The sequence below is a fragment of the Mustela erminea genome, chromosome 9, assembly GCF_009829155.1.
Source record: "Mustela erminea isolate mMusErm1 chromosome 9, mMusErm1.Pri, whole genome shotgun sequence".
NCBI classification, from domain to species: Eukaryota; Metazoa; Chordata; class Mammalia; order Carnivora; family Mustelidae; genus Mustela; species Mustela erminea.
The window spans coordinates 41,854,040-41,879,091 of NC_045622.1; the positions used below are offsets into that span (position 1 = coordinate 41,854,040).

Consider the following 25,052-nt stretch of genomic DNA (forward strand, 5'->3'; position numbering starts at 1 on the left):
AGGGAAGTTGGGACAACTATTGCAAATCACAAGGACAGGAGTAAAGAAAAGGAAACATTTCATGTGTATATAATAGGAGCTAGGTGTGTGTATATTCTCACAATAGCCTAAACAGGTCGTTATTAAATAGATTTTTAAAATGAGGAGTGTTCATAATGTTAAAACCAGTACTCCTATATATTGTTATACGCCTTCAAAATCAGTGTTTCAATCCACTTTATAGAGATCTGGGAAGTTCTTCTCTCTCTCCACTGTAGCTTTCCAAGATGGTGTTCGCCAGTACGTAATAACAGCATCTCTTAATTCATAGCAAAGATGACACATGCCTTAAATAAATTTTTTTACTTTCTCAATATTCACATTTGGCAAAGACAATTTGCATAGCATTACAAGAAGTCAGAGAGGGTAGAAACTGAAGAATCGTTTAAAGCTGTATAAATAAATGAGGACTAACACTCCAATTTGTTTTGTTTTGTTTTGGTTTACAGAGAGATCTCAGGGTATGTCATTATCACATTTGTTGCTAAAAGTTTACTGAATATCAAGCAATCATATCCCAACACTCTAAACTATTTGTTTTTAAAGTATTTTTTTCTGGGAAAAAAAAATACAAAACTGTGAATTTCTACTACCCTGTGTCTGAACAATGACACTAAGTCTAAAGAAATCTGTTTACACAAAATTTAAAGTGCCCCTTAATGGTCAAACATAGTTTCTACCAGGCGATCACTATATCCTGGCTAGATAGTTTCTAACAGCCAGATAATAAATGTATTCTGACCTTGCCACCTTCCTGCTTTGAGAAAAAAGGCACTGATTAAGAATTTAACATACATTTGAAATATAGGAATTACACTTAACTTATATTTTATGAACCTATTTCATAAGTATTAACTCTACCCTGAGTGCAGCTAATGCCCTACATCTCTTAAACATGTATATATATCCACAAAGCATTCTCCATAATATAAGTCCTTATTTTATATCAGCCTTTTAAAAAGGTAATGTTATATCCTGATTTAAGAAGCACATTCAAAGCAAACCCACTTGAAAAGTAATACACAGGATACTTGTTTGAATTCCGTACATGTTATTGGAAGGGTCCTATTTTCCCTGAGAATTTGGAGTAAAGAGAAAAGAGGCTACCCTCAACTCAAATGAGTTGAATCAGCTCATTCAACTGGAGGGAGACACACTGTTTTCTAAACTCACTGGAATAACTACTTAAGATGGTGCCTTAGTTTGATCAATGGATTTTAAATATCATAGGACTGTTGTCAAGATTAAATAATATAACATGTTCAAAATGAGAATGTCTGGCACACAAACATTTTTATTTTTATTATTATGATCAGGAACACTGTCTGATCCAAATACCAATAGGGCTGGCAAGGTGGTAATTCTGGGGAGGTCAGTAATCCAGGCATGGAAAAGTTTTCTTGTTCTAAGTTTCTCAAAATCTTTTACCTCTGTTCTGAGTCAGTGAATACCAATCTATACCAGGCTGTTCAGCTTTCCGATTCCCTCCCGATCAGCAAAGGTGTGCAGGAGAGGACTGGAGTCTTCCCATCACTAGAATGTCCCACCCCACTGAAACCATCTCCTTGGCATTAAGATTTATACAGTTGGTCTCAATGGAATTTAGTTTTTGAGTCTGTATGATCATTTCTGGATGTCCTAATAAAGTCCATTTCTCAAACACAGACACTGAGAACGCAGTCATATGAGACTTCACTCTGACTTGCCTTTCTCTTCAAATATGCACATAAAATGCCAAAACTTCCATTTTCTTTCTTTAAAGCCCACAGCTATTTTTCTTTTTCTTTCTCTTTCTTTCTTTCTTTCTTTCTTTCTTTCTTTCTTTCTTTCTTTCTTTCTTTCTTTTTTAACTTCCTTGAACTGCTTCTCAAGAAATCCTAGTAAATGAAGAGGTGAGAGGCTTCCCAATGATATATTTGGCAGTCACAATAAAATAGGGTTGAAGGACTGCCAGAAAGAAAAGTTCTGGAGAATCACAGTAGCAGGTATTTTTGAAGAGTTGTTATAAGAAGACAAACTAGCTTTTTTAATGGTGTAGAGCTTAAGAGGACAAAACAAGGACAAATTATGAGAAATCGATGGAAGATCGATTCGATCTCAGAACCATCCTCACTGTGTTTCTCACCTGTCCACCTCGCATTTGGTTACCGAGAGCTCCTGATCCTCTCTACTCTGGAGTGTACAAAAGTTGCTCTACTCCAACCAACTCATCTGTATCTCAGTCTCCTACCTGAAAACAAGCCCTCACCATCCATCGTCCGCCCCAGTGGCTCACTGATTAATCATCCCGCATTCTGCTGCAGCCACTAGCTTCAGACCTTATTAAAACAGAGAGGACAACTTCCTCCTACCTCTCCTGACTCACATTTTATAGAGCAATGTTTCATAAAACAAGGTATGTAGACATATTCTTGAAGATACAAACATTGTATCATGATTTTTAAACATTGGGTTTTCAAATATCTCTCTTCTACAGGGAAGCTATGAGAGACATAGAACAAACCTTAGTTTCTTAATTCTGTAGGGATCTGTGGGCCTATTTTTAGGAGCTTATCACTTTTTTTTCCTCTAGAGTAGATTGAGATAAAGGGGTATTGAGATACATTCTAAAGTCTTTACACCCCTTCTTCTCTCCCACTGCAAAGTTAATATTTCAGCCATACACAACTTCTTATTTTTTGGTAACTAATTTCACATCTCTGTTCCCTGTGCACGTTGTCCCCTCTGCTGGAAATGCTTTTCCTCCTCCCTTTTTGGTGAGAATTTACTGATATTTCAAGACCCAGTTCTATTTTCTTGGGAAACATGTCTGGTTTATCTCTGGGTTCCTACCTCATTTTATACTGCCTGTCACATTGTGTTTTCCCCATGTGCCTGTGTGGGATTTCCTCATTGGATAGTAAGCCCCTTGAGGTCAGAAACCATGTAACTGTCATCTTTATACATCTTTAAGCATCTATAATTTCCTGTAGTATCGGGATCATAAAAGTGTTCATCAAATTGAATAGAACTAAGTGGTTTTTTTTTTTTTTTCCCCTCAACCTGGAGCTTTTTGTTGTACTTGTGAGGTAGGTTAGTCCCTGTCCTTGAATGGCCACCCAGGAATGTTTTCATAGTGACGTCTCAGCACAGTACGGGATGTTGGCATGAACACGTGAAGTGTCTTCAGCTCTAAGTTTCTATGATCCTAAGTTGCACTGTGCTTAGGGTTGTGAACACAACTTTAAATTAGAATTGTTCCTTGTTTTTGTACCTTTTTCCCTTTTGGGGTCACAGGAGCTGTCTTTTCTCTTATCTCCTTGTTTTGGGGAATTCCCCCTGAAAAGTTCTTTGTCTCAAAAAATGCTATCTATCTCTCGGTCTGTCTCAAGAAATTTTTTCCATCGTTCCCCCTCCCCATTTTTCTACTACACCTAGCCCATCATGGCCCATTTTCTCAGGAGTCAGTCCATACTTGTTTTCTAAGCTAATTGTCAGAAAAATTAATGAGTGATAACTGAGTTGTCAACAACTAACCCTGGTTTAACATAATTATAGCTGCCGTTATTAAAAAGTGTTATAAGTTCCTTACATGTATTATATCATTTAGTCTTAACACAAACCCCATAAATTATTATTCTTATCTACATTTTAAATATGGTGAAACTAAGGCCCAGAAGTGAAATAACATATTCAACCACTTCATAGGAAGTGGTGGAGTTTGGATCAACTTCCAGTCAGTTTGATTGCTTTTAACCACTTCGCTAAACTGGCATTCCTCCCTCAGCCCCCAACACACATGCCACTGCTAATTTTGCATTAGCACAATTATAAACTGCGAAGTACAAGACGCCATGGACAGTCAGAGATTTGGATGTGAGAAGATTCTTCTTTGAATCCAATAGCCCACACTGCCTGGGGACGAAATATTTAGCCTAATCAGAAGACTACATTTTATAATGTATATTTATTTTTTCCCTTGTTTTATTGAAGAACATGAGTCTCTTTTACACAATTCACAAGTGGCACATTTTCAATATTTATTTCAACGTTTAAATCTAAGAGGAAAGCTGAGGTTACAAAAATAACTTCAGCAGATGAAAACACAACAGCTCCTCCATCCCAGGACTTGTTGTGAGAATGTGTTCCATGGGATGTACATTACACACCTCTCACAAGGCTGAAAAGAACCAAAGGGCAGCAATAACCGTGAGGATCAATCAAAATTGACCATTCCATTCCACCTACATTTATTGAGAGAAGAATGCAGTAGCTGTCTTTGCTCCTGCTTCTCCCACCCTGTGCTCCTCACAGCTATACTCACTTGAACACTCCTATAGGTCAAGACATCCCACATCCCACCCTATTCTGATTTTAAAATGTGTCCAGTGAGCAAGACTTGCTCCCAGATCTTTGTTCCTGATATCCTTCCCCACAGAAAGGAACCATTGCTTCTGAAAAAAAAATGACTGATTCGGGCCTGAGGCACTGCAGATACAAGATGACTCTAGAACACTTTGTTATATCAGAAAGAAAGAAAATGCTAAAAAAAAAAAAAATGGGGAGGTGAAATAGAGACACAAAAGCCAGCTTGAATGGGGTATCCATAGATGGAATCTGGGACCATCTAAGCACTAAGATAATTTTACACCTTAAAGAATTATATACCATTGAAGAAATCCTGAGAGCTGAAAGTCTTTACTGATATCGTAGGTGGATTAAAATAGATTGATAGATTATCCATCTACATAGATAAGATAGATGATATATAGATAATTAGATGGATGGATAGATGATAGAGAGGAAGCCCACCAGGGAGGTGGGATCCTGCTAACAGTAGAATCTTGAGTGCTAATAAATGTAAAGGAAGTGCTGAAGATAGAAAATCATCATTTTGTAACAACCACTGGATGGCAACTGTAGAAGAATGTAGAATATTTGCATAGTATTTTAAAAATCTCCATGTAGTCAATTTATTATTTTGAAAGAAAGAAAGTAAGTAATTATGGAGTGGGGAAATTGGACCATATCTGGAGCAGATGATCAAACTTCACATCACCAATATTAGACAGATGGTTGTCCTCTGCCTCCCAAAGGGATACTCTCTTAAAAAGACACAAAACCACTTACAGAATTCTGGACAAGAAGGCATTACCTGCATCCATTTATGAGGAAATATCAGACAGACTCAAAAAAAAGGAAATCCTATTTACAAATGGTAGGAGAAACTGTATTCCCCCAAAGTGCCAATCTCATTAAATTAAAAAAGGCGGATCTGTAAAAATATTTCAGATGAAAGAAGGCTAAAGAGACATGACAACCAAGGTTACCTACTCTAGTCTGGATCCTGTTATCATAGGTGGATTAAAATAGATTGATAGATTATCCATCTACATAGATAAGATAGATGATATATAGATAATTAGATGGATGGATAGATGATAGAGAGGAAAATGTTATAAAGGACATTATTAGGTCATTAAAAACAGAATATAAATATTAGATTAGAATAAAGCTTTATATTAATATAGAATTTACTGGAGTTAATAACTGGCCTGTGATTATGTATGAGAATATTCCTACTCTAAGGAAAAATACACTGATGTATCCAGGGATAAAGGATTCTAATCCATACAACTCACCTTCACGTGGTTCAGTTTGGGAAAGAGAGACAGCAAACGAGATGTAATGTACACACTAAGTGAATATGGGTTTATGTGTGTCTTTGGATTATTTTATTGTTGTAATTTTTCTATAGGCTTGAAATTATTTCTGAATAAGAGGTTAAAGAAAGGGATAAAAGAAGTGCCCTTGATCAGGGAAAGCCTTCATTTATAGCTCAGATCAATGTTTGCTAATGTTTTCCCACATTAGCAACATACAACAGGGATAAATAAGCTAAGTGGTGGGTTAGGTGCAATTTGAAATGCATTCAGTTTTATTTATGTATTCAGTTATCAAAAACTTACTGAGCACCTGTCATGTGCCAGACAACGTGCTATGGTATGCCTTTTTTCTTCTCCTCGAAAGCGTGCTAGACTATGTGTGAATAAGAATAATAACTGCATTAGAAACTCACCTTATTTCTGTGACCAGCCCATGTTCCTTGATGTTTCTTAGTAACATAATTCATGCTTTCTCACTTCTAGAAAATCTGCCTGAAAAACCTATAGATTACTTCTGTTTCCTTAAGGATGGGGTCCAACTTTGCAGTGTCATTAAGTCAGAATTTGGAGTCCTGCTGTTAACCTCTGCATAGTCCAGTGGGACACCCAGTCCTCCCAGATGGTAACTGCCAACTTGTGTGTGCACCTTTGTCTCAGCGTATAGGCTCTGAGATTCCTGGCACTGCTTTCCAATATTATATCATTAAAAGTCCAGTTTGATATATTTATTGTTCACTCTCAAGAAACTCTCAACCCATTCTAGTTCATCAGAGTACAATGGAAAGGACTCTTGGGTTTTGGCAATTGACAATTCTCAGAACAGATTTAGCTCAGTCACTTAACGAATGCTTATAGTCAAATTATATAATATTTCTAATTCTGTCTCCTCTCTTTAAACTCAAAATAATGGTGCTCTATTTCTCAGAGGATGGTTGTAAGAATTAAGTGAGACAGTGTTTGGCACAGCAATTAGCTGTAAAATGTTAATCATTAATATTACTTTCAGAAGATAAACACAATTTTTATTTTAATGACTGGAAGCAGGATTCCTCTTTCGGGTGACATAGGTGATATATTTCTTGTTTAAACTGCTTCTCAAGGAGAGCAAGGCCCAAAGGTTATGGTTGGATGGACCCAGGGATGTGAAAGAGAGAGTAAAACTATTCTATATAGTTGAGCAACAGAAGTTAGAAAATAAAACAACAACCACAATGACAAGAAAACAAAAAAAGAAAGTTAAGAAGAAAGAAATGAGAGAAAGTTTTGTCTACACAGTAGGGTGCCAAAGAGGTAGATTGTTTAGAGTTAAATGTGGAGTTGTTGACTTTTCAACAAGTTAGCCCTCTCTCTCACCAAACTTCCCATTAAATCTGTGACTTGAGTGAATGTTCTTGGTTGGTTGGTTGGTTGGTTGGTTGGTTGGTTTTGTTTTGTTTTGTTTGCAGTTTGTTTCCACAATGCATATTGAGGTGAAAAAAGTGGGTTCTGTCTAGGACCACATGAGCAGGGAAGAATCAACAGGTGCTGAAGAAAAGCAAGCAGGACTGAGAGCTTTGTAGGAAGAGTAAGATCTAGAAGAGCCTCTGAGAAGGAATCTCTGACAAAGTACAGCAATCTTGGGGGATAATGAGATGGCAACTTAACCTGAAGCATAGATTTTATCCCTATTATAGGCAAAAGAATGGAATTTGCTAAAAAAGCCTAGTGTTCAAAGTTTTCAAACTAGGTAAAATACTAAAACTTGCAAAGTATGATAGATCCACAGTCTTTTATCCATAATTCCAAAACACTACGTGGTATTAAAATGTTTTGTTCAGTGTCAGTACTCTGTCAGTGGAAAAAGCTGACCTTATTCACCATTGGGCTGCCGATGGCCTTTCTTTATCGTGACAGCGGGTGTATTTGTACCTTTTACTGAAGAGTTGTGTGTGTCAGATTACGGTGTGCTGCTCAGATTCTGTGAGGATTATTGGCCACAGAGGTATATGTGCCACTTTTCCTTAATCAGAAAATTCAGAATTCTTAAACATATCTGGGGTTTTGAATAAGAGATTACAAATAGGAGTTCAGGGGAAAAAAAAAAACAAAAACAGAAGAAATTTTAAATGAGTGATAAAAGGGGCTTACCTTCCAGTGTATTTCTAAAGCTGAAATTGGCAGCTTTATCCATGGAATCGGATTCGTACTGGGTCAGACTTAGGCAGAATTCCACATCAGCGGAGGAGGGGAGCCTCGGAGTCCTGGCTTTGTCGTGGTTTCCAGGATTGCGCAGTAGCGGTCCCTCGGGAGATCCGTCGCATAAAGCCTGCCGGCTGTTGTACTCCTCCAGGCGGGTGCAGATGATCTACACAAAAACCTTCATGTTAAAGGAGTTGTGATCACCTCAACATCAAACGGGGGGTAGGGGAAGAAGGCAGGGAGATTCACCTAGAGGTTCATATTTTAAAGGAAATTGTTCAAGGAAACATTCTGAGGGTTGTAGAAAAAGCAATGAAAGCTAAAATCTAGTACAGAAATTCTTGTCTTGCATCTACTTAAGAAAATGAGTTAAATTGCCTAGGCCTCAGTAATCAAAGGAGGATAGTAAAAATGACTTCATATAATTTTGTCAAATATGTATTTGTTGAGAACATGAATCTGACAAGCATCTGTTAAACATCCACTGTAGGACTTTGCTGGATGTATGCCCACAAAGCTAGCCCTGGTCCCGAGTTTACCCAGCTCTTGTTTTCCCTCTCCACATATCTTCTTTTGGCTCTCACAGGTTTTCTGGCTTACATCCCCACTACCTGGTGAGAACTCCCTAATTCCTATCTCTAGTTAAAACCTCTCCTCTGAACTTGAAACCTGTATCTTCATCTCTGACTTCCCATTTCCATCTTATCTCCTATGCATCTCACATGTCACATTTAGGCTCCCCAAACTCTGTTCCTCTCCCCGTATTTCCTATCACACCACCTGTCCTGCCACTCAAACCCATGAGTCATCCTTTTTAAGCCAGAAACTGGTGAGTTTTCATTTGTATTTTATTCTCTTGAGTCTTTCACTAATGACTGAAATCATTAGGCAGTCTTGTCGATTGTACCTCCAGAACATAGCCGGAGTCTAGGTACCACTCTTCAGTTTGCTTACAAATGTTGTGATATGACTGCTAAAGTCAGGTTGGCTAGCCTTCTCTGAGCATTACACGTGCTTCTCCCTGCCACGACTTTGTTCATGTCTACGCATGCTCACTCCTTGGCATGGATCTGACATCTGACCTCATCTTCAAGGCCAAGGCAGTATTTTAGAAAAAACCGACCCTGGTAACTCTCACTTGGAAAGAAATTTGAAAGGATCTGACTCTAAATAGGAAGAATGTTGAGGAAATCTTCACAGAATTACTTTGCTCATAGTTTCATTGATAAGTAGGCAGAACAGTAAACTAGGATAAAAATATTTCACTAAAGAAGTCAAAAGGAGCTCTTTCAGTATAAATATAAAATACAAATTGTAAATAATTTATAATATCACACCATAATTTAATAGGCAGATTTATCTTTATTTTTTCATCTCCATGTTATATAAATTAATTCATCTTAAAATCATTGATGACTTAAATTCAGTGAGAGCAATGAACTAAGTAGCAAGATATTAATCTTAACTCAGAATAAAAAGTACCCGAGAACCACCCTGCCATGACAAACTTTTCCTAACAGACCTGTGCCCACTGAGTAGATAACATTATTCCTTGCCAAATGTAGACTTCATTTACTTTAGACTTTCTTGATCAACAATCAGTATGATCTCCCTTAGAAAATGTGGTCTCCACGAGGACAACTTTATTATTAGGACTTCCCACAGAATCTAGAATATAGGCTCAATCAATATTTGATGGATGAACCAATGAATCGTCTACAAACTACAGACGGGTTCAACAGCCTTTTTAACTCCTCCTGTAATTGGTACCAACCTCTGCCCTAGAAGATATTTTTTTAAACATATCATCTGTATTAAACATACAAGGAGGCCCTTTTCTGATGGAGATCATGAGGAGGGCATCACTGTGTACATTTTTAAAACTTCACACAACCACAGTGTAGATTTATATGATTCATTCCCCCTATTTTAATGATGAAGAAATGCAGTCTGAGTAGGGAAGAATACAAAAGGCTAGTAGCAACTGAAACCCTGTTCTATGATGAATACTTCTGTGGACAATAGGCAAGACATGGAACAATACTTTAAAAGTGAAAAGCCTTCCTGGTCACTTGTTCGCTTCACAGTTAAAAATAATCAAGACAATCTTATCAGTCTCCTGCTCCAGTGAGTTTGCCCTCTAGAGAAACATAAAAGCAAATTCAATTACCACGCAATGGAACTGAATGAGACGTGCCCCCTAGGAATGGCTGCTACTGTGTTGAATGAGAGACACTTAGAGAAGCTTTTAATTTGGGGTCACTAAGATATCACTTATGAATAGTGTTGTGTGGTGGAAAAGAGCTGGATGCCAAATTCCGGGAGATGTGGGCATCAGTTCCGACTCTGCTACTTACTAGCGATGTGTCAGTGAGCATGTTATTTAGACTTGCTAAGTCTCAATTTTCTCAACAGTAATAGGAAATCACATTAAATATAATAGGATATAATAAAAATATACCATTATATAACATAGTAATGTATAATTCACATCTACTATATTAATAATAAAATAAAATGCTAATAGAAAGTAGCACAGTTTTACTATATTAATAATAAAACAGTAATAGAAAATAGCACAGTTTTTTTGCCCAGCAAATGTCAGTTTCCAGGGTTCTTCACAATTTATGACATTCCTCAAACCTTTTATCCACACGTAGTAATTGAGAACCAGGTCTGTTGGATGACTTATCTAAGGTCATATGATGCTTAGAGCCAGAGCTAGAATATTAATACACTGTGCTGATTTGAAATGTATATATCCACAACATTTATTACTGCCTGTAAATGGCTTAGGAATGGTTGAATAAAGCTAAACTAGCTTTTGCATTGAATATAATATATTGGATTCCTTTATCAGCCGATTACCTAGACATCATGGCAGATACATAAATGAAATCATTTTCATTCCTGTTGGAATAATAAACCATCTCAGGACTTTTTCAAAAGATCCTAGTGCCTCAAAAACTCCTACAGCAGACTTGTTTAAATTAGAGAGGTTTGAATGGAACTATTTTTGCTGACATGCCAACTGCCAAGTGACTAAGTGTTCAGATGACTGGATGTATTAGTAACAAGGAGGAAATCTACCCTGGTTCCAGAAATAATTTGAAAAACTTAGTTCCAAGTCATCATGTTTGTATTTGATACAGGAGACTCAGGGAGGGGAAATTGTTAGCATGATGGTTAGAATCATGGAGATTACAGTCAGACATGATTTCTAGTACTGACTATTATTAGCTACATGACCTTGAGCAAATCCCTTAAACTCTGAGTATTAAGGTTTTTCATCTATACATGGGGATTATAACAACTTTTTATGAAGGATCAAATAATGTAACATATGCAAAGCACTTACGTCGTTTCAAATAGAGTGTTTAATAATGATCGCTGTTGGGGTATCTGGGTGGCTCAGTCGGATGAGTGTCTGACATTTGACATGATCTCATGACGATGGGATGATCTCATGGTCGTGGGATCCAGCCCCAAGTCAGGCTCTGCACTCAACGGGGAGTCTGCTTGAGAATCTCTCTTCTTCCCCTTCCCCCCACCCCACCTGGTGCATGCTCTCCCTCTCTCTAAAAAAATCTTTTTTTTTTTTTAAATAATGACAGCTATTATACTATTATTGAATACAAGACCATTGGGCATGCTACCAAATTGTTTTTAACCCCAGCTCTGTAACACTGGCTGAATATTCATTATGGTCATAATGAATACTGATATATAAAAATGTTATAGTAATAATTTCCACCCATGGAACTGAAAGAAAATGTCAGATACTAAACCAGTCATTTTACATTAACAGATCCCATTGAATTCTTCCACAATAATGCCTTAAGATGTATTATAACACTATTCTAATTTTAAAGAAAACATTTCCCAGAATAAGTAACTTATTCAGTATCTTGTAGCGAAATTACAAAAGTCCACTGAAACCCGTGTTTCTGCGACTGAAAAGATTATACCCTTCCACTACATTTTTTCTTCTTTCCATTGCATTTATTGCTTTCATTAACACAGAAAACAAGCATATATAATAACTGCACTCCATTTTTTTACTGTTGAGATAAACCAAAGGCAAAAGACTCTAAATAACTTGTTCAATATCACCTGGCAAGTGGCAGAGGTCCTCTGATGAGGAAGTTCTTCTTTTTCTGTTTCAACACAGGTGATTTATAGCATAGGATGAGGGAAAGAATCAAGTGTTCCAAGGCAAATGAAAAAAGAGAGATAGAAAGAAGAAACAGACGTATTAATGGAAGTGAACCTAGATAGTGTTCTCTTAAGCTAAAGTATATAGCAACAAACTACCAGCTATTAAAAGCTGTTAGGAGCAAAGATTCTATTAGGGCATTAGAGATTTATCTGGGGAAGAAAAAAAAAGTAAACCATATGACATTCCACAGAATCTTTTCCATAAAGAAAAAAAGAGAAGCTGTTATTTCACTGAGCTGTTGTCATGGTTACCTAAAACCCATGACTCTCTGCTGAAATGTGACTTTTTTTCTTTTTTCTTCCCACTGTTTGCTTCCATGTGATGAGCTTTCCCCTGATGAGTGGATTCCCTGGCCACATTTCACTCATGTGTATCATCTAGGAATGTTTATTTCTCTCTGTTTTGGTCTGTCATGACAGCTACCTTGATACACCTTTCCTTTTTATGGCTGGTCTGTCTGCTGCTTGCATAACATTGGAACTGATTGCATTGAGCACAGATGTTTGTACATTAACATTATTAAGTAACCCCCATCTCTAAAAATATTGGACTGCTTTAACTGATCACAAACAGGCTTCTACATTAAAAGCTCTTGACATTAAAGAACTAGGTGAGAAAATATATACAGAAAAGACACAAATTCTGAATCTGAGAAAAATTATTTTTTAAACATACTAACACTAATTCATATATCATTTTATTTAATAGAAAATTCCATCAGTAAATATTGTTAATCTTGCTTAAATAACACTCAGATATATTTTAACTTGCTTTTCTCTATTGTATCTTCTTTTTTTTTTTTTTTCGGCATGCATATACGTACATATATAGAAACCCAGAGAGAACTACATAAAATGTTTTATTTTACATGTTGAGTGAGTCAGCACTTATTTTGCACTGATGTGCCCTTAGCCTTGGGGATCCAGTGCTATAAAGAAGTATGGTCGAAGTTTCTAGAAATCTAGGCATGGAGAGTTTAATTTTTAATGTATGTTATTGTTAGAGTTAACATTTCTATGATTCTTAATTTTGTTCAATTCAGCATACATTTATAAAGCCCATTCTATGCCTATATCATGGTTCTGGGCTCTGCAGATACAAAAATAAATTAGAAGTGGTCTCTTCCCTGTAGCAGCCAACATTCTGATAGACAAAGACAGGTCTGAAAACAATGACATGAACTGAAGTTTCTATTATATAAATCTGTACAAAGTGTAATGATAACTCAAAAGGGTAAGTAAGGGTCAGTTCTTTCCTGAGTAAGGCATGTGGATCAGAAAGAATCTAATGGAATATTTTTATTGTAACATAAATGAAAAGGTCTACATCAGAATATCGATGCCAGTTGTCTGTACAACTGAATTTTAAGGGAGTCCAAGTGGCTACAAGTCAAATTTTATATCCGTAAATCAGTGACCTAAATGATCCTTCTGAGCCTAAATTGTTTCTTATTAACAGAGAAAAAACATTGGAGTCAGAGACACAAGGCTTCAGTCCTCTGCTGCGTGACCTTGGACAAATCCCACCTTTTGGGGGCCTCTATCTTCATTTATAAAATAAGGGCATTATACCACACACCACTGAGTGTCTCTTAGCTCACAGTTAGTAAATGCTATGAATTTCTAAAAACTCTGTTTTTGTGTTGCAAAACTCCTGGAATTGAGGAAGAGATGGAGGCTTGGCACTAGAGGGGCCAGCACTAGCTGATTTCCAAGGTCCTGTGAATCCGCAGAGTCCGGAAGCTGTTTGATTCTCACTTCACATCTCGATTAGCGTACAATGCAGGCAGAAACATTTAAACTAGGGGTATGTTTATTGTAGAACCTGAGTTTCTAAAGTGAAAAAGATACCAGAACAATTTCCAGATTCATTAAATCAGTGATTCTCAATGTGCTGGCTGCACATTAGAATCACAAGAGAAGATTTTATTTATTTATTTTTAAAGACTTTTTAAAAAAAAATATTTATTTTAGGAAGACAGAGAGACACAGAGGATGAGAGAACTAGATGAGAGTTTTGCACTTTATAAATTAAGGTAGGAGGTCTGAAGGCTTATTGAAATAAATCTTTTTTTTTTTTTTTCAAGCTCATTTTTGCAGCCTTTCCTGCATAAATAAACTCATTCCTTTTGGTAAATAGCTGTCATTAGTGATACCGTATATTACACCATGACGATTTTTCAATGAGCTTCAATAGACTCCATTTGGAAGGTGTGTGAACTTAGTGGGGAGGGCAGGAAGCCCTTCACACTCCAAACTTGCAGAGCGTAAGATACGAATGCCAGACTCTTCCCATCTCATTTAAACTTTAGGCTCAGTTCCATAAAGCCCTGCTAGTCAAAAGTGCTGTATTAGAAATGTCTGGAATACAGACAAAAAAACATTTCTTCCTCCTTATGGTTTTAAAATGATAAATAATTAAAAGCATATTTCTTTGCTCACATTTTGTCCCTAATCCAGAGTGAAAAATTCAGCATAGGAGAAATAGAAATTAAATTTCAGAATTGCAATCCCTTACCTTGTACCTCTAAAGTTTGCACATAGTTAGGAAAAAAGCTAATTTCTTCCACAGGCTAATGAAAAAAGATGAGACAGAATAAGCCAGATCCTCTGGCTGAAGACATCATAGCAGACATGTCCTCGGGAACAGTATAGGTGGTCAGGCAGCCAAGCCTGACCCATCTCTGTTAGTTCCTAGTGATCCTGAGATTGTGTACAGTTCACCTTTATAGCTCAGTGTTTTAAACCTTAGCAAAGGGAAAGGATAGTAAAAGCATTAGTCGAGTTAACTACACAGAAACACTTGCAACAGGGCTTTACACATGCTAGATGCTCAATGTAAATTAGCTGTTTTCATTATTTACCTACTTGGGTCCCAGGGTCCTCATATTTTTTTTTTAAAGATTTAATCTAAATAATATTCTCCCAATTTCCCTGATGATAATAATTGTCATAGACATTTAGTAAATGATGCCTTCCCAAAGGCTCCCTGTTAAATTTCTGATCAATGGGTCTAAGAGCTAGGAGCAGGGATTTGTAATTTGTACACTGTACGAATTTTATTGTGAAGAAAATTTCAGGGACACTGACCTAGATCATTAACTTAATCATCTAAATATCTGCTCATCCATCCAACAAACACTTAATGAGCCCTTACCACTTGCCAGGTACCATTCTATGTACTGAGAAGTACAGTGATGAACCAAACACTCTTTATTTATTAAAAGGAACATGGTAGAGGATATTAGACAAATAAACACACAAATGCCTATGTAATCACAATTGTGAAGTGTGCTATAGAGGAAAATACAAGGTATGCTGAGAACTTTTAATAGGAGATCTTTTCTGCTCTTGGCAGGAGAGATGGGGAGGGAGGTGTATAAAGACCTAATTGCTAAGGTTCTTTTATGTTCTAATATTGGATGTCCAGGATGCCTTACCTGCCAAGAGGAGAAGAAGGATGCTGGGCTGAGTAAGTTAGGGTTTGCTGGGTTGTGCCCTCCCATGTACTCATTGGTGCAAATGTCACAACCTTTAGCATCTCGCCAGTCCCAATATGGAATAGTGAAGTTCTCATCCCCAGTGAGCTTCTGGATTTCTTGTTCCCACAGCAACAAGAAGAGTCTGTGCCAAGGCAGGAAACCTGGGGCTTCATGAGCAAAATCAATGTCTTTCCAGACTTGAGACCCTCCGAGCAGTGTGTCCCTTGACACGTAATAATGCATCCAGACAAAGAGGTCATAAATGTTGATGTCATTAAACATGGGGGTTGATCCATTATTCATTTGGCCATAGGTGCCTGTGGGGATGACATAGTCTGAGCTGGTGGTATGCTTCGCTAAAGTAAGGTAGGCAAGAAATTTGTTCTTCTCTGGGACACTCAGATCAAAGATGTTTCTTCTCACCAAAAGTCGTTTCTCTGTGCAGTTTGGTCCCCAAAAGCCAAACTTACAATTTCCACAGTTGAATCCCATGAAGTTGCCAAAGCAGTGGCAGGTCCTATTATAAAAGACTGAGGGCCAGGACTCCCGGTCATCCACCCCTGTGAAGGGGAACTGAGGCCCACGGGGGGCATTAGACAGAACGATATTCTGACAGGCACCCCTACCTGAGAGCTGGCCACAGGGACTCCCGTCACCCCTCCACGGTGGGCAGCATTCCTTCTCCATCAGGCTCTTGGAGGAGGCACAGGCTCGAGGGAAATGGCCAGTGGAGGTCTGAAAACTCCAGAGTAGGAAGCACAAAGCAGCCAGGAGCATTCTTCCCCTAGACCTCACAGATCGGCTTGAGCCAGTTAATTGAGCCACGCACTTCTCTTTCCAGCTACCCCTACAGTGACTATCACATGTTTTGGCTGAGACCTATATAATACGAGTCCCACCTCCAGCATCAAACATTCTTGGGCTTTATCTTAAGCTTTCATCTTCTGAAAACCACATGACTAACATTTCTTCAGAGTTGGCACGAATCCCACCAGTGGGACAGGCCTATGTTAAAGTGAGAAACACCATTTACCATTAATAGTTTAATTCACATGGTAATAATAATGATAATAATAATAATTTTTCCTGATCTAAGGAAAGGTAGCTAGTTGACTAGAAGAATAATGAAGATCTGAATTAGAAAATAAAAGGTGGTGTCAGGAATAGAGCTTATTAAGAAAGTTCAGGCAATGTTAGAGATTAAAGATGATAGGTGCACGGTAGTTGTTTCTCAGAGACCGTAATAAGTAGGCCACAGAATTTGCAAAACTCAGCTTTGCAGACAGAGATGCTCTTCAGAGCCTAAAGATTCTGTCTTATCTCTGGTTATATTGCAGATTATTTATTTCATACAAAGTATCTGAAGAAAAAAAAAATCTTTCTGCTGTGTCTCCCTGATTATCTTGATTCAGTTGACTACTTTCCTGCAATCTGTTTATTTTCTGACTATTGCTAAGGATAGGTAGGTGGTCTGCTTTATTGTGGAGACTTTTACTAGCTAATATTCCAAAGGAAACTCTTTTTACTTAAATGCTGTAGCCACCTTGTTTTACTCGTAAAATCTAGAAATCAGAAAGTGTTTTGAAATTTTGTCTACCATAGGGTCTTGTAAAAGAATTCTCAATTTAGGTTGTGAATGAATAGGGTCAATATGTTTATTCAGCAAATATTTATTGGTCATACGCATCCCAGAATTCTTTTTTTTTTTTTTTTTTTTTTGCATCCCAGAATTCTTTCTCTGTATATAGTGAGCTAGGTAAATTGAAAGGCATGGATAAAAACCGAATTCTACCACTTAGGCTCGTTTTCAAATGAACAGTATAGATATTACATATATCAGACTTTTAATGAGGGAACATTTTTGTGAACTGAGGGTACTGAAAAGGATTTCATCATTTTGGATAATAGTATTCAAATTTTACTAAAACGATGCCCCTTGAATAAAACCTGAATGGTGGGCAAAAGTTGGAAAGACCAAGAGACTGGAAATAATCCTTCAGGCAGGGGGAAAACTATAGAGGCAGAACCAGAGAACTGGATTCAGGTAGGCTCCCCACACTAGTGGAAATGAAACCCAGGACCAGTCAAGGAAGGGGCTTAAAAAGTTTTGGAGGAGAGAGGGGTGGGGTTTAGGTGAGCCTGGTGGCTCATATTGCTGGAGCACTGGGTGTGGTGCACAAACAATGAATCTTGGAACACTGAAAAAATTAAATTAAATTAAATTAAAACAAACATAAAAAAATTAAGTGGCTTAAACTAAGGTGAGTTGAAGGATTAGAGGGTAAGAGTATTCACACCACAGTTGTCCCTGCCAGATTTCCTCCTTGATCCTATTCCAGACGTGAAGCTGGGTGGTCCCCCCACACATACAGAGTAATCGAACGTTAGGAAAAGCTCCAAGGAAAGCAGCCGGGTCTGGTCCGGGAGCTGCTGCAGGGCTCTGGGGAAGACCATCACTTTGCACGTGAATCTCAGTGCCTGCCTCTGCTTTCCTCCGCTTTCTGCTGGAGTTTGTCTCATTATTTAGAAAAACATCAAGGTGCTTCCATACCCCTCTCTCGGGACTCAAAAGCCAGCTTTTTAGGTGGAAGGAGCAGTGTGTGGGTGAAGAGGAAGGGAAGATAAGTTTCCATGGAAATGCTGCCTCTGGCTGGGATTAGGAAGTCATCACATGATCTCCACAAGGAGGCTTAATATTTTTTCTTCCTCCTTTCAGAGCCACTGAGAGATTAACACAGGGTTTCTTGCCCCTGGGGAGTCTTGGTTCTGTAGTACTTATAACCACATGTGGCCTTTTGTAATTCTGTTCCGTCTACTTAGAGACAGAATTCAACTTCTAATGTTCAATTTAATTAAGAATTTTGCTTTACACTTGCCCCCGTATCAGGCTTCCCAGTGAACAACTTACAAAGCCTTCATCACGCCACTGGGCCTCTGTGTCAATTCTCCCAGTCTGTTTTTTTATAGCCTTCCAAGCATGCTTAGATTAATGGCAAAAATGTACTTTGTCCTCTTAATTTCCTTTACCAAAGTGATTTCTTTAACTTGACAGACCTCTTGCTATCAAATATAAAACAACATCTACTCTGGCCCACATGTATATATATTGTCAAAACAAACTTCCTACATATCAACCCCATTTAAACTGGTTCTTCCCTAAACTCTAGATGTACATTCTGTAGGTGTCTCTAGTTTATAGAGTTTGAAAGTGTCCTATCCTATTCTAGGAGATTATTGTATTGGTAATACCTAAACTAATGCAATCTCTATTAGCCAGAATTAGGGCTCAGTAAATACCTTGCAAGTATTTATTGACTATCAATTATCAGGCATATGCAGAGAGATAGGGATGCTATGGTAAATATACCAGAGAGGATTCTACCCTCATAAAGTATATCGTTTATTAAAATAATATTTTAATTTTAATAATTTTAAGTAACCTTTATAGCTGTGTGTTTTAATTTTTTTTTCTTGTTAAATGACTTTTAAAGCTGGTATAAAAGAAAAAAAATAGCTACTAGGAAAGATGGCAGGGGCACCTATCTAATCATGAAGCATAGTCAAGGCAGGTTTTCTGGAAGAAGTTACATTCCAAGTGATGTCTGAGAGGTTAGAAGTCTGATGAAAAGGACAACAGTGAGTCTGAGGGCATCCCAGGCAGGGAATATTATAGACAAAGGCTCTGAAGTAGAAAGAGCATAACATGTTCAAGGATCCTAAAGACAGTTAACATGGCTATAACCCCCAAGACTGCAGAGATGCGATGTAAGTGTGGAGGTGTACATCTGGATGAGGTCATAGTCCTTGATGGGTTTGAAGCAAAGCTGTGACATTCTCATATGTGAATTGCAAACATTTCACTCAAGCTGCTGAGATGACACCACACATGGGGATGAGAGCAAGAGTAAATCTAGAAATCACTATTAGAGATTATTGGAGTAACTCGGGCAAGAAATTTGGCTTGGAACCAGAGTGATAATCCCTGAGAGGGACATAAGAGAATGGATTTGAGAGATACAGGGGTGACAAATTGAAAAGGAGTGAGAGGTGAAGAGGAAAGAGATTTTGGGCTGACATCTAGGTTTCTAGCTTCTGTCATTATCTACAATGAGGAAAGACTGAGGGTAAAATTTTGTGGAAACTGAGTATGGGTCAATATTAGACATGCTGAATTTGAGACTTTAAGGTATAGTCTAGTCATAAACAATTGTCTTCTGGCTTGTGGTGTTTGCATTGATCATTCATCCACTTGTTGGTTTTGGCCAGTCAACTTTGCTCTTTTCCCTTATTCTTGTCTTTGCTCATTTATTTGATGATAGTTTGAACCTTCTTCCCCAGCTTCATGATTTAGCCTTCCTTCTCTCAGTTTTAATGGTAGCTACCCTTTATTGAGTATGAGTAACATAATGAGCTCAATTTGAATTTTACCATTTTAAAAATAAATTTTACTGTGGAAATAGTTAAATATACGCAAACCAGAAAAAATAATATAATTAATTGGCATATACCCATCATCACGCTTTAACCACCATCATCTTTTTTTTTCTTTTTAAGATTTTATTTATTTGACAGACAGAGATCACAAGTAGGCAGAGAGGCAGGCAGAGAGAGAGGAGGAAGCAGACTCCCCATGGAGCAGAGAGCCTGATGTTGGGCTCAATCCCAGGACCCTGGGATCATGACCTGAGCTGAAGGCAGAGGCTTTAACCCACTGAGCCACCCAGGTGACCCACACCATCATCTTTCTGTAAACATTGTGTCTTCTGTCTCACTAACATTTAAAAAAAAAAAAAAAAACTTCAGTATTTTAAAATAAATGTCAGATAACATATCTTCTCTGTAATGTCTCAGAATATACAAGTAACAATTAAGGATTTAAGTTTATAACTACAATACCAGTATAGCATCATGGACAAAAAGACAGAATAATAAATCTTTAGTATCATCTAATTTCAAGTCTATGCTCAGTCTACTTTAGTTATCTTCAACATTTTTTTTTTTGAAGATCCAAACAAGGTCTATATATTGCTTTCAGTTAATATATTTTTTGTTTTTAAAAATCTATGTTTCTTTGACACCTGGATGGCTCAGTTGGTTAAGATATGCCTTCAGCTCAGGTCATGATCCCAGGGTCCTGGGATCAAATTCCATATCAGGATCCCTGCTCAGCAGGGAATCTGCTTCTCCCTCTGCCCCTCCCCACCACTCATTCTCTCTCTCTCACACACAAAAATAAATAAATAAAATTAAAAAAACCCAAACTGTTTCTCATCTTTTTTTAAAAAAGAAGATTTTATTTATTTATTTATTTGAGAGGGAGAGAGAGAGAGAGTGCAGGGGAAGGAGTAGAGGGAGAGAGGGAGGGGGACATGCAGACTCCATGCTGAGTGCAAAGTTCAAAGTGAGGCTCCATCCATGATCCTGAGATCATGACCTGAGCCAAAATTAAGAGTCCTATGCTTAACTGACTGAGCCACCCAGACAACGCTCTCATCTTTTTTCTTTTTTTAAAATGCAATTTACTAATGGAAGAAACTGGATTTTCTTAGGTAGAATTCTCCAGTCTTCAGGGATGACTAACTTTGTCCTGGCAGTATTATCTAGCCTGTTTGTTTATCCTTATTTTCTATCACCTCATGGACTTTCAGTCATAACCTCTTGGAGTTTCCATAATTAGGGAATTAGATTGAGAGATTTGATTAGGTTCAGTACCAATTTTGTTGTTTTTGTTAAGAATTTCTTCACAGGTGTTGTCGTGTACTACTTTTTCAAGGACATCAGAGGAACATGTTGTCTGGTTTTTGCACTCTTAATTTTTTAATTTGAACAGTAGTTGGAGGTGATGTCGAGCCATCATTTCTATTCTATAGTTCTCTGACAAACTTTACCCCATAATTTTATCATTCATTGACAATAGTTTCCTATGTACATTATTTCAGTAAAGATTACAATGAATTTTGTAATTCTATTTGCATATATTGTGATTTTTTTGTAAGAATAACTTTTCCTCCTCAATTATTTGGTTACTCTGAAATACATTCTATACTAGAAAGATGGAGTATATCCTCAATTCCTGTCATTTATCTATTTTCACAGAAATGATTCAGTGCCCTAACAATCTGTAAACATAACCTACACATTTGTTTTAACTATTATGAAGACTTTTAGAATTTTATGTATTTGATTTCTTTTTTTTTTAAACCTTTTTTTTTTTAAAGATTTTATTTATTTATTTGAGAGAGAGACAGTGAGAGAGAGCATGAGCGAGGAGAAGGTCAGAGGGAGAAGCAGACTCCCCATGGAGCTGGGAGCCCGATGCGGGACCCGATCCCGGAACTCCGGGATCATGACCTGAGCCGAAGGCAGTCGTCCAACCAACTGAGCCACCCAGGCGTCCCTGTATTTGATTTCTTATTGGTTTATGTATTGTGTTTCTTTCGGAGGTAAAAATTGAATCATCTTTTCAATGATATTTCAATAAAAAATCGATGCATCTTTGTCCCAATATTCAGTTAATTAGTAGACATAAGCCAATCTACATTATGATATGTTGTGTAATAGTTATAATAATTGTGTTTATGTGTATGTATGTACAGAGTTGAAGGGAAAAACGTGTAGCCACCAACTCTCTACAGTTGAAGGTTAGACTCATTCATTTATTCAATGAATATTTAGTATCTACCATGTCCAAGAACCTATATTAGATAATTGGGAAGTACACAGTTGTATAAGTCACAGGCCTTGCCTGTGATTTGATGCTCTGGGGTCATTGAATTTTTATCCAAGGACAGCCAGTTATTAGTCTTAGACCTCATGGGAAGAAAAAAGGGGGGGAAAATAAGCATAAACTTATGATTTGTTCAATAGTATCACTTATCATGACTTCAGTGGACTTAGCTCTATCACATAGGTTGCTTTCGAGTTTTATATGATATGATATATGTTAAACACACCATACAAGTTCTGACATGTATTAAATACCCAATAAATGTTAAATTTTACTATTAAAGACCACAAATTGGATGCTTACGGTGTTCATCACTACAGGGTTCTCATTATGTCTAGGATTTTCCAGTTTTAAGAGCTGGGAAATAACTATTTTATTAGATATAATTAGATATCATTATTATAAATTGCCCCTTCTTCGTTAACCAGAATCCTCATTTGCCCTTTTCTTCTAATTAAAACTTTATTCTCTAAGACACTCATCTTCTGCCATTACACCAAGATGTCTTGCTTTCCTTAGAATTCTAAATTTAGTACCTGCCCTTTCCCCTACTAAGAATGCTTTCCTCTATTCATTTGCATAATCTAGTCACACTGTAAAGGTTTAACTCTGATGTCAATTAAGCCTATGCTTTCTACAGGACTCCACCAAGGATGGGTGGGGGGACTTTTTTCTATTCTCTCATCATTCCCTAGTTTCACCTTTGACATTGCACTCCTCAGAATACCTTGTAATGATCTATCAATTTGTCTCACATCCTCTCTAGACCATGAATCTTTTGAGGACAAAATGTGGTTTAAAGCCTAGTACCTGGTAGAGTATCTGGCACTTTACCTGTAACATGATTTGAGGGAGAATGGACAGATTGATAAATGGATAGGTCTATTTCTTCTTCTTTTATTGTCCTTATTTTGTGAAGTGTGTGTGTGTGTGTGTGTGTGTGTGTGTGTTTTAAGATTTTTATTTATTTATTTGACAGACAGATCACAAGTAGGCAGAGAGGCAGGCAGAGAGAGAGGAGGAAGCAGGCTCCCCACTGAGCAGAGAGCCGGATGCGGGGCTTGATCCCAGAACACTGGGATCATGACCTGAGCCGAAGGCGGAGGCTTTAACCCACTGAGCCTCCCAGGTGTCCCGTGAGGTGTGTTTTAAAGTTCTAAAATATTTCAAACATTCAGAAAAAGATAAATAATAAAATGAGGAATCATAAATCCACTACACTGAGTTAATAAATCATAGCAGTTTAGGCTAATGGATGAACTTTTAAGATCACATCATACAATCCCATTATAGTGTAGGGAAGGTGAGAAGGCCCACTGTGAAGAGATACTGACAGGGAGAGGTAGGGATGCATTTCGCAACATCCTCTTAGAGGCCTCCCTACTTGAAGAGAAAGGACTAGTATTTACCTAGGATTTATTCAACAGTCATTTTCATGCAATGCTATTTACTAAATGTCTACTTTGGGCTAGGCTTTTTACACATAATTAAAAAAAAATAATAATCTTCGCTTCTCATGAAGATGATGCCAAAAGCAAGAAAAGAAGCTCCTACCCCTCACCAAAGCCAAAGCAAAAACACTGAAGGCCAAGAAACTGGTGCCAAAAGGTGTCCAGAGCCAAAAAAAAGAGATTTGCATGTCACCCACCTTCCCATGACCAAGACACTGCATCTCTGAAGGCAGCCCAGATAATCCTGGAAAGAGCAGCCCCAAGAGAAACAAGCTTGACCACTATGACATCATCAAGTTCCACCATGATCAAAGAGTCAGCCAGGAAGAAAATCGAAGACAAAAACACACTTGTGTTCATTGTGGATGTCAACGCCAACAAGCACGAGATCAAACAGGCTATGAAGAAGCTCTATGATGTTGATGTGGCCAAGGTCAACACCCTGATCAGCCCCAAAGGAAAGAAGGAGGCATATGTTCAACATGCTACTGCCTAGGATGCTTTGGATGTTGCCAACAAAAGTGGGATCATCTATATAGTCCCGCTGGCTAAATTAAATATAAATTTTTTTCACCCTGTCCAAAATTTAATCCTTATAATGAACCTACAAGGAACATATTAGAGCCCTATATAGTTAAGAAAATTAAGGTTAGTGCTTAAGGTCTAACTACTAGAGAATCTCAGAGGCCATATCTATCTGCCTAACTCCAAATCAATCTCACAGATATTCTATTTTATTGTATTATCTTCCATACCAATAAAATTTTACTTGCTGAGTGCACTTTACTGTACTAATCCTGCTTTTATACTAATTTTAACTTCATATGTTGCTTGTCACATTCTCATAACTATGGTGAAGGCCAGCCTTGGATACTTGACCATATCCTTGATAAGCTTCTAGAGTAGAGATGAAACTTAGCCATCTTCTGCTTCAGTCTGAAGGTGGTCTTTTGTGATAGAATACTTCAATCATATACTAAATCTCCCTTCGAAACTAGTTCTCATAAAACTGTTGGGTGTTAGGTAAATCATGGCCACAATACCAAATGGCTCCTATTTTCTTTGCTTTAGTTCTCCCCTCTATAAATTATCCTAAAGGCATAGGGCTTTAATCTTTGTGTGTCCATTTCTTGAGTGTTCATAATTCCATGTGTAAAGCTAGTTCAGCTATTGCTTAATGCATGAACCCATTTTATTTTTTTTTAATTCTTTTTAGGTTTTTTTTTGTTTTGTTTTTTGTTTTCTGACAGACAGAGATCACAAGTAGGCAAAGAGGCAGGCAGAGAGAAAGAGAGAAGCAGGCTCCCCGGGG

At 37.6% G+C, this 25,052-nt stretch overlaps 1 protein-coding gene across 1 annotated transcript in view; it reads right to left on the reverse strand.

Moving 5' to 3' along the window:
- TYR (tyrosinase) overlaps positions 1-16,408 on the reverse strand; it is a 106,391-nt gene extending 89,983 nt beyond the window's left edge. Inside the window, exons 1-2 of the mRNA XM_032360326.1 lie at positions 15,521-16,408; positions 7,812-8,028 (exon numbers count right to left, since the gene is read on the reverse strand). Coding sequence (XP_032216217.1) covers positions 7,812-8,028; positions 15,521-16,339 — 1,036 coding nt within the window. The 5' untranslated portion in view covers positions 16,340-16,408. The remainder of the gene's footprint in view (positions 1-7,811; positions 8,029-15,520) is intronic.
- Between the last annotated feature and the right edge of the window lie 8,644 nt (positions 16,409-25,052).